The sequence below is a fragment of the Pelodiscus sinensis genome, chromosome 12 (assembly GCF_049634645.1).
Source record: "Pelodiscus sinensis isolate JC-2024 chromosome 12, ASM4963464v1, whole genome shotgun sequence".
In the NCBI taxonomy this organism is placed as follows: Eukaryota; Metazoa; Chordata; order Testudines; family Trionychidae; genus Pelodiscus; species Pelodiscus sinensis.
In genome coordinates, this window is record NC_134722.1 from 22,381,306 (window position 1) to 22,392,021 (window position 10,716).

At 44.2% G+C, this 10,716-nt stretch overlaps 1 protein-coding gene across 1 annotated transcript in view; it reads left to right on the forward strand.

The window, feature by feature from the left end:
- Positions 1-10,290, forward strand: part of SLC7A10 (solute carrier family 7 member 10) — a 101,657-nt gene extending 91,367 nt beyond the window's left edge. The window contains exons 8-11 of the mRNA XM_006114933.4: positions 194-290; positions 7,157-7,306; positions 7,933-8,110; positions 9,741-10,290. Coding sequence (XP_006114995.1) covers positions 194-290; positions 7,157-7,306; positions 7,933-8,110; positions 9,741-9,871 — 556 coding nt within the window. The 3' untranslated portion in view covers positions 9,872-10,290. The remainder of the gene's footprint in view (positions 1-193; positions 291-7,156; positions 7,307-7,932; positions 8,111-9,740) is intronic.
- The last annotated feature ends 426 nt before the right edge of the window (positions 10,291-10,716 follow it).

Here is a 10,716-nt window from a genome sequence, read left to right on the forward strand (position 1 = left end):
CAGCGAGCATTTATGACTCACCATACAATTTGCCTACTCAGATGTGGCCCTCAAGCTAAAAAGTTTGCCCAGCCTTGCATTAGAGCAGCCTTTTCCCCAAGACCCGCATTAGGCTTTTGGATCAGGCCAGTTAAGACCAGTGAAACAATGTTGGACTAACTAGTATCTTGCATGTTCCTATTCTGCTTCCCAGGTTATGTTTTTCTGGAGCCCGCGAAGGTCACTTGCCAAGCTTGCTGGCTATGATTCATGTTAAGCACTGCACCCCAATCCCCGCCCTTCTAGTGTGTGTAAGTTTTACTTTTTCACAGGAGTGCAATTTAGAAATATCTTTATTTGCAAACGGAAATGCTTCACTTAGGAAATTGTGAACCCTTTTCCTGATTCTGTCATCTCCCTGCAAACGGTTAATGTGGAGAAAAATCTCCCCGCAGTCAATGCTAATTCCACTCCACGGGGCTAGTTTAGAGCTAATGGCCATATTAGGCCCAGTGCTGAGCTAAATGCTACTTGTTGCTCAGTAAAACTAGATGCTCTGTGTAGTGATAACTTGAGCCTTGGAGAATCAGGCTGTCTTTACTTGGCCTTGTATAGAAAGTGAGTTGAAAAGATCAGCGTAACAGATTCAAAAGAAGCATATACCAGCTGAACACATTGGGTAAAACAAGGAGGTTCCAAATTACATTGAAAGGCTACACAAAAGGAAGGATTTTGATTTGTTTTATGCAACATGTACTTACCTTACAGCTGTAATTTCCATTAAGTTGTTACTCATATTGAATTGGTAGCAAGGCTGTGGGGTTGAGCCTAGCATTTGGTCTTAAAAAAGTCTACATAGTCATCTTGTAGGAAAAATTATTATATCCCCCCAACTCTCTGCTTCTCCATTACACATCATGTCTTTGGGGATCAAGGTCACTTCCTTCCAGAGTTCATTAGGGTTCTAAAAGGCTATGACTATAATGCGCAGTTATAATTTATTTTATATTTGTCATGCTTCAATAACTGTAAACATGAAAATCCCCCTTAGGCACATTGGCTGAAATCTTGCCCTACTGCAGTCAATGAGGGGCTTTTGCATTGCAGTGGTAGTCAACTTGACTTCAGCACAGCCAGGATGTGCACCCATAGGCTAGGTTATTCTCCCAGGCTATGCCTACACTGCAGGCTTTTGCTGGCAGAGAGTATGCTAATGAAGTGTTCATTAGCATTTGTTGCGCTGTCATTTGCATATCTCTGCCAATGCTTTTGACGCAAGAGGTTTTTGCGCAAAAACAAGCAGTAAGATGGGTCCATTTTGCGCAAAAAAACCCCTTTTGCGCAATATCGCTTATGCCTCAAAAAAGGAAGTAAACAGGATCTTTCACAAAAAGGGGTTTTTGTGTAAAACGGATCCATCTATACCTCTTGTTTTTGCAAAAAGCATCAGCAGAGAATATGCAAATGACAGCACAACAAATGCTAATAAGCACTTCATTAGCATACTCTCTGCCAGCAAATGCCTGCAGAGTAGACATAGCCCCAGTGTGTTGCCAGCTGTAACAGTACTGCTATTGCAGCCCACCCCTACAGGCCCACCGACAGGGGAGGAAAAAGGGGCAACTGCCCCAGGGCCTGGCAATTCAAAAGCACCTGGGGCTCTTGGAAGCCACTGCTGCTACTGCAGCAGCCAGAGGCCCAGGCCCTTTAAATTGCTGCCAAATTCTGGGTGGCACACTCCAGGTGGCATCAAGGACTGGCAGGAAGGGTCCGCAGCATGCTCCTGAGGGTGCTGAGGGTCCCATCCCTTCCATACAAGTCCCTGCCACTTCTGGGAGCACAGAGCTGGCCCCCCACGCTTGCCCAGGGGCCTAGCAAGTCTGTCAGCACCCTTGCACCCCTATATTTTTTTCAGTAATCCTTCTGTATCATCTATATTTCTACGAAAATCACAATTTTGCCAGAAGGTGGCAGTGCCCTGGCACCCTTTCTGTCCAGACTTTCATGCCCCTATACATCCACATATCTCAATGCCTGGGAATGTTTTCTGGTTGAGCTGCCCTATGCCATCTGTGTGGGTTGCCAAAAGAGTTCCAGCACCAGTATAGACTGATGGAGAGGAAGTAAAGTCCCTTTGTCCATAAAAAAAATACATCAGCTCAAGTGATGTGCGGGGTATCAGTGACTATCACTTTGTGAAACAGCCAGCACATAAGCAAACTCTCTGTGCAGAATAGAACTGGCAAATCAAACAAATGCCAGATACCCAGTTTGTAGAAAACATTCCCTCTGATTTAGAGTGTACATTACAGAAGCTGCACTGCATATTAATGAGTCATTCAGGAGTAGGGGCTTATTTTACATCTCAGGATGTACCAAGTTTTGCTCTGCAATATTACTTTCTTAATGAATAATACTATAAAAATAATATGCTGCAAGGAGTCACAATAACAGACTTTCAGCAAACCTAATTAATGCATCAGGATTTTTAAATTAAGCTAGCCTGTGCACTTAAGAGAGGGTTTGTTAAGGGCTCAGAAGATTACCATGTTGTTGCCATGCCTTTTCAGAATTGGGTGTTTAAACAAGGTGGCTAGTAGTGCAAAGTGAATGGAATTCAAACCATGTCAAAGTTTATTTCATTGGGGTGCAGGACTTAGTAAGATAACCAGTGCCTTGTGCAGGGCTAGATAGATTCAAACCATGGAAGTTTTTTTACCTGAGGTTTTCACAAGGAGGCTGGATAGCCATCTGTCTGGGATGGGTTAGACACCATAAATCTGCACTTTGCCATGGGATTACACTGGCTGATGCTTGCAGTCCCATCAAACCCCAAGGTTCTATGATTCTAGCTCCAGGGTGGGAACCCTAGCCCTGGGGGCTGTATCCAGCCCCTCAGGTACGAGGCTCCCCCCAACATTGGGGAGTCCATGCTTGTGGGGGGGGGGGGGGTAGGGGTGTTTTTGTTTCTCATTTGTATGCTGTTCCCAACTGATTTTTCTGTGGGTCATTGGTCCCTGACCCAGAAAAGGTTCCCACCCCTGATCTAGATCATATTTCCCAAAGGCTGGTATTACTGCTTGCTTAAGCCCTGCCTGCCCCCTGACAGAGTCTGCCTCCCTCACTGTGTGGAGCTGGCATGGCTGCTCGCTCCTTACTCCAAGTTTCTTTGCACCCTACTTCTTTGACAAAAGTGGGTGTTCGTCCTGTTTGTTCTTGCTGGCTGATGCCCACTTTTGCCAAACAAGTTGGGACGGCTAGGCCAGGGCTTAGAAAAGGGACTGTCAAGGCCAAAACAGGATATATGCACCGAGCTTCTAATCTGCCCGGGAGGGTAGAGGTTCCTCTCAACTCCACCCAGGCTCCCGCCCCACTCCACCCTTTCCCCAAGGCCCAATTCCCATGCTGCTATTGCCCCCCAGTCTCTTCCTGCCCCCCACCCTATCCCTACCCACCTTTTCCCCATCTCTTCCTACCCCCAGTTCTGCCCCCTATCCCCAAGCAAACTGTGCCTCCCTCCTCTCTCCTTCCCACACCAGCATCTCCTGAGACTGTGAAACATCTGATCCTCAGCAGGCACTGGGAAGGTGGGGGAAGGGCTGATTGGCAGAGCCTTCTGGCAGGCAGGAGAGGCTGGCAGTTTGGTAGAGGGGCGGCCAGTGGGAGCTCAGCACCCACCATTTTTTCCTGTAGGTGCTCCAGCACCTATGCCTGTGGTCACATGTTTTGAAATTTTCCCCAAGTATTTTGCACGGCACAGTTGCCCACCCATGAGAGTCATCAGAGGCAAAAGACCGACAACCTCCACTCTCAAAATTCAAGAAAGTATCTGAAGGGAAAAAAGGGGCCAACCAAGTTGTCAACAGGGTCCTTAAATAGCTCTTATCACCTTAGTGTCACCGACGCTCAGATCCCATCAGCCTCAGGTGCTCTGCCACCAAACCAGGCAATCAAGGTAGAGAGCATCCAGAGCAAATCAGATGGCAGCATTACATGATATTGATACATGTCGGCTGTGTCTAGACTGGCAAGTTTTTCCGCAAAAGCAGCCGCCTACACTGGCCGCTTGAATTTCCACAAGAACACTGACTTCCTATTGTCTGAAATCAGTGCTTCTTGCGGAAATACTATGCTGCTCCCGTTCGGGCAAAAGTCCTTTTGCACAAAGCTTTTGCGCAAAAGGGCCAGTGTAGACAGCTCAGATTTGTTTTGCACAAAAAAGCCCCGATTGCGAAAATAGCGATCAGGGCTTTTTTGCGGAAAAGAGCATCTAGATTGGCACGGACGCTCTTCCGCAAAAAGTGCTTTTGTGGAAAAGCGTCCGTGCCAATCTAGACGTGCTTTTCCGCAAATGCTTTTAATGGAAAACTTTTCCATTAAAAGCATTTGCGGAAAATCATGCCAGTGTAGACGTAGCCGTTATGTTCTAGTGTAACTGCTTCAAACCATGATGAGTCTCTCCACAGTCTCAAGATCCCCTTAGGGCAGTAAGTCTCATCCCACAACCTAGCAGTGTGCTAAAGGGCAGCGGTACCTAGAGTTAGGGCTGCCACGCAGCAGAGTCGAAGGTTGGGGTGAAGGCTACCACCCACCTGGCCCCACACAGCAGGGTCTGGGGTTAGGACTTCTGCCCAGCTTTACACAGCAGGGGGTCAGGATCGGTGTTGGTAGCAGGGTCAGGTTGGAGTTGCTGCATGGCCCCATGCAACAGCGTCCAGTTTTGGGGCTGCTGCAGCCCTAATGGCAGAGGTCAGGGTTGCTGTTAGTGTCAGTTTAGCTTCCACCCACTCCCACAGAACAAGGTACAGGGGCCCTGCTATGAAGCCCTGCCACTAGGGCTCCACTCCTGGCACCATTCTATGACGGGGTTGCTGGACTGGGGGCACTGGACATCAGTGTGCATAGGGAGGTTGGGGGGGGGGATGCTGTGGTTCTCAACCTGTGGCCCACCATGATTAATAGGTTGAGAACCACTGCCTCAGGGACTCACGTTAGCAGCTGCAGCGCAGTGAGGCATGTGGGTCTCTAGCATTATTGTTTGTGCCAGTGGCACATGAGAGCCTCCCACCTTCAGTCACAAAACCAGCTAGTCATGGGAAACAGGAATCTGAGCAGAGAGAAGGCTCACAGGAGTGAAGAGCCAACCCCCGAGAGAAGTTGGGATCCGCAGGTGCTCCACTTCTAGAATTTAGAGGATAATATGTTTTTGTTTAGATTATTTGTATGATAATACAATACACATAGGTTTGAGTAATACAGATACAAATGTAATCAAAAGAGGTGTGAAAAACCTAGGTTTAGCAAGGCATAATTACCAAAATTGGGTCCCATTCTGGAATCGGCTGCACATCCCTAACTCCTGGCTAATGTTAGTGGGAAGTGGGGGCACTCAGGACTCTCAGAATCAGACCCATAAAACAACATTACACAGTGTTACTCACAAAGAATGCAAGTGCAAATAAGCAAGCTGATGCATGGAAATTTCCACAAGCCATCTGCCCGTTTCTAAACAATAGTGATGCTAAAAAGATTAATGATCTAGGTCATTTTCTGTGTGACCCACTGGCTGGGAAAAAAAGAAAAGAAAAGCTAAAACTTTTATTCTTTATACTATGTACAGGTCACCTGGAACAAAGTAATGTACTAACCACAGAATGTTTGCCTACAAGAAATCCATCCTTTCCCATAACAGACAAGTTTAATTTTGCCAGAAGTCCTGACATAGAGTTAAGCAGCTTTAAAAAATAACACACAACAGAAATTGGTGGAGTGAAGCCATTAAAAGCTTGCACAGTAAGTGCTCTGTTCTCTAGCATAGTTACACCTGCAGCACATAGGATCTAGTCTGTGTCCTCTGACATCATGATTAAAAACCCCATTGACTTCATTAGGAAGCTAGAACAAGCTTCAATTCAGGCAAAGGAAGGAGAAGAAATGTGGTAGGTAAAGTTACCGAAAGACACTGCTTGGGAATTCAGATTACACCCACCATTCTGCAGTTAAAAACCAGTCACCTTCATTGGTCTTACTGTCCATCAGCATCCTCTTCCCCTGATCTTATAGATTATGGAGTGCAAAAACTGGAAAGGTACTGTCGGGGAGCAGAGGGGTATGTGATCAGGCCCTTTCACAAAGATTGTTGGTATAGTGCAGAGGTAAAATTGGTGCTGAACATTCTTCAGCGATGGCACATTGCAGATGTGCTGCTGCTTTCTGAAGTGTGTCACCAAGTGTGCCTTCAGCCAAGGTTTTTATGAACAGCTGTAGCATCTGGATTATGCTGAGCATTCAGCTGGCACTTCCTTTCAGGAGAGGAAAAGGAATGGCAAAGTACCTTAATCACATAGCAGCCCCAGGGATGCAGCAGGTGCCCTCAAGGTCAATGCGCCACACTCCCTTAGATATCTCAGTTGCTAAAATGGAAGTCCCTGGGGTGAGGTTCATAGTGCACAGGCTGCAAACTCATCTTGCCCATTTCCTCCTCCCCCCATGCAGCAGATATCACTGGAGTTTCAGTTCAGGATTCTGCACAGCCATCAAGATGGTGGGCTTAAGCTCGTCATTTGGCCATTAAAATGCACAGTCACTTTGTAGAAAAAACAGGAAGAGTTACACCCACCCTGGCTCATTTCTTCTTCACTTCACATTACCTCTTGGGGATATCCAGGCCATTTCCTTCCACTTCTGATGTGTCCTTAGCCACTCTTTGACCTGGGTCATCAGATTTACCCAAAAACACTGTAAAAGAAATCCTCGTGATGGGTACTTGAGGTTCTGCACATGCAAAGGTTATATTTTAGGCCCTTTTGAACACTGGAATTGGAGTGCTTGTCAGAGTCATTCATGTAATTAGTGAGGAAAGCTCTGAGAGTATGCACAGGCATTACTACAGGACCATGATTAGCAGCATCAGTTCAGGGAATATTCTCTGTGCATTCTTGTAAGTAAAGCTATAGGCACCTGATTTCAACATGAACAAAACAAATCCAGAATCTCCATTCAATCCTGATTTTTGTGGCACACTTTTTATGTAGTAAACAGATTCATAAGAATCAGTAGCAACACCCAGCATGGGATGTAAATAAAAGGAACTTAATTGCTTGTTGTTGTATGTGTTGTTTTAAAGCAGCTTTTTCTGGTGTTGACTCAAATAAGAATGTGCTTTTCTCTTGTTTAGTGTTTGACCACTATTATCATCATGCTTGTTGGAGACACGTACACATTAATTAATTATGTGTCATTTATTAACTACCTCTGCTATGGAGTGACAATAATAGGCCTGATTGTGTTGCGCTGGAAGAAACCCAAAATCTTCAGACCTATCAAGGTGAAAATATTTAAGCCAAATTTCTTTGCTCTTCTGTCTTCCTATTAACAATTTAAAGAATGTGCCAACCACAGCAAATCCCTCATCAGACCTTGAAATACTGTTGGTTGATATTTAAGATGTTTACTAGGGTAGTGCTGTACAAACACATAGCAAGAGACATGCCCTGGCAAGTGGTAGTTACAGTCTACAAAGATAGGACAGACAGAGGATGGGAAACAGACCCAGTGATGCGAAGCCTTGGTCACACAGCTGGGTTGTGCCTGAGCTAGAAGTAGAAGCCAGGACTTGAGATTCCCAGTTCATTGCCTTATCCACTAGCCCTCGCTGTCTCTCCCCTGTATACCTTGCAGAATGCTACAAGGAGTCCTGTGGCACCTTATAGACTAACAGATGTATTGGAGCTTTTGCAGGCAAAGACCCACTTTGTCAGATGCGTGACATAACATGCATCTGACAAAGTGGGTCTTTGCCCACGAAAGCTTATGCTCCAATACATCTGTTAGTCTAAGGTACCACAGGTCTCCTTGTCGCTTTTGCAGATCCAGACTAACACGGCTACCCCTGATACTTGCAGAATGCTGTTACAGTTCTGTACATGTCTCTTCTCTTCCCTCCTTTCTTAGGTGAATCTCCTTATTCCAGTCACTTACCTGCTATTTTGGGCATTTCTACTGATCTTCAGTTTCTATTCGGAGCCAGTGGTCTGTGGAATTGGACTAATTATCATATTAACGGGAGTGCCTGTGTTTTTTCTCGGAGTGTATTGGAGAAATAAACCAAAGTGTGTAAATAGGTTAACTGGTAAGAATACATTACAGTTCATTCATTCAGCCTCACTATTTGTTGATGTACATGTAGGAATTTATTTCAGCCTTTCAGGTCTACATTGCCACCAATCTTTATAGGGTCCCAGTGACTGTGTGGCATTCACCAACACTACCATTAAATTATGCAGCTATGCAGAGCTCTTTGAACAGGATTTTGCTGAGCAAGGTGTTTAGATGTTACTGCAATTTTTTAATTCACATGAAAGATAACTGTCTTCATGCCCATACACAATATAAAGCTGGAAGCAGGCAAATGTGGGGCATGTGCACAAGAGACCATCAAATTTATAACTGAGCGTGGGAAAACTGCCTATTGATAAAGATACCCCTGACAACTTTTAGACCTTAAACCTATGCACAGAAGGAATGAGGGGTCTCTGAAATGTGCGGATATTCAGTACTTAACTTTTGGATAAGAAATAAGGATGCTAAGGTCAGACTATGAAATATGGAGAAAAATAAAAAAAAATCAACACACTAGAGAAAGCAAAAAACCAAGAGATAGTGGTGAAGAGGCGTAGCTAGCATGTGACTGCCAGTAAAACACAGAGAACCACCAGTAACTTCCTCATTCTTTTCTGCAAAGAAACTGACATCCCATATACAAAAGTGCTATCATTAATAAAACAATTCTGAAATTTAGCAAAGGTTTGAATGGCATTTACATTGTGGAAATATTAAAAAAGGAACCTTACTGAAATTGTTTCATAATGGTATCCAGATAAAAATAGCCTGGATTTACTGCCAGCTCCTTTAGGTGTAAGCTGAGCCGGTCTGACATACTCCATTCAGCTAGACTATGAATATTCAGCTCTGGGGCGAAGCAAGAAATTTCAAGTTTTATTTTTATGATGCTGCAGCTTTTTAATTTAGGTTACTGTAATTCTCCTGCCTTTATGTGTGTTCTGCTCTTTCTTTTGACATTGCACATTGCTCTATTTCTCCAGCTGACTTATTATGTATGGCCTGGTCAGCAAAGCACTTATTTAGGAGAGTATTTGTAAGCATACAAGTAAGTCTCATTGAACTCAAGTGCTACATAAATAATAAACTAACTCTTTTTTAGTGCCTTGCTGAATCAGACGTTAGCTCTATCCCACTCCCGCCCTACTTTTGAATATATTCAGTCCCCCAGCATATTACTGACATACAGCCCAAAGTACTACCAGAATTCCCACATTGTTGAATAATTGTTTGACAGGCATAAGACAGGAAAGCTAGGATCTATTACTTCCATGAAAATAAATTACACATGGGTCATATGTCTTAACTAGAACAAACTCTTTAAGGTTTCAAAAAATCAATTTGCTTTAAGGCTAGAATGTCCAAAGGATTCTAGAAAGGTTAGAAACCTTCCACCCTATGAAAGTCAGTGGGAATGGTGTGCCTAACTCCTTTAGAGCCTTTAGCCTCCCAAGACTCAATGCTTTCAAAAAAATGAATTCACCATTTTAACTTGAAAAGAGTAATAATATGGTGTGATGGGGTAAACCTCACTGTACTTGGACTTGCGTAAACAGCATGTATATAGGCTCACATCGGAGACTGTTTGAGAGGACTCAAATAATCATCACATTAACAAAGGGAGTTTGTGTTTTTCATAGAGTCCATGACATACTGGGGACAGAAGTTGTGTTTTGTCGTCTACCCCCAGGAGGGAGCTCCAGAAGAGGATGATCTGCCTTTCACTCAGTCTCAGTTATCAGAAAGTGAAAAGTCCTGGAAGAAAGAATGAAACAATTGATGAAACAGAAGTAGCTTTTTGTTTACATGTTGATTTTTGCAAAAAGTTTTTCTTGGAAAAAAAATGTATGTTTTTAGAAATCAGATACAGAAGCCCATGAAATGAGCTACATCTTTACAACCATTCTTAGCTCTTAGCTTTTCCTAAAAAAATAAAACAGGGAGCTGGTTATTTATTTCTGACCATGTATTTCAGTCAGCAAGGAAGTTCAGAGCAGGTACAGTAAGCTAAGTTCTTGATCACCAAGTCCAGCAGCCTTAGAGTTGTACTGTAAAGCAGTTGAATCTGGAAATGACAAAATTGGGGCCCCCTTCCTACAGTGAAAATAAAATAGGGAAAGTGAATAGAATAGGGGAAGCTTATGGTCCTACTGGTGCTACCAATGGAATCAGTGAGGCCGTGTCCAGACTCAGGGGTTTTTTTGGGAAAAGTAGCCTTTTCCCGAAAAAACTTCCCCTGCGTCCAGACTCAAGCCGCGTTCTTTCGAAATAATTTCGAAAGAACGCGGCTTTTCTTTCGATGGCGGTAAACCTCGTTTCACGAGGAAGAACGCCTTCTTTCGAAAGTTCCTCTTTCGAAAGAAGGCGTTCTTGAATGTAAATAGGGCTTCTTCAAAAGAGAGCATCCAGACTCGCTGGGTGCTCTCTTTCGAAAAAGCGGATTGCTCTTTTGAAAGATCCGCCTGCAGTCTAGACGCGATCTTTTGAAAGAGGCTCTTTCGAAAGATGCTTTCGAAAGAGCCTCTTTCGAAAGAAGCCTGCAGTCTAGACATAGCCTGAAAGAATGCCAATTGATTTCACGGGCATGGGATCAGGCCTGCATGACCCACGTCATTT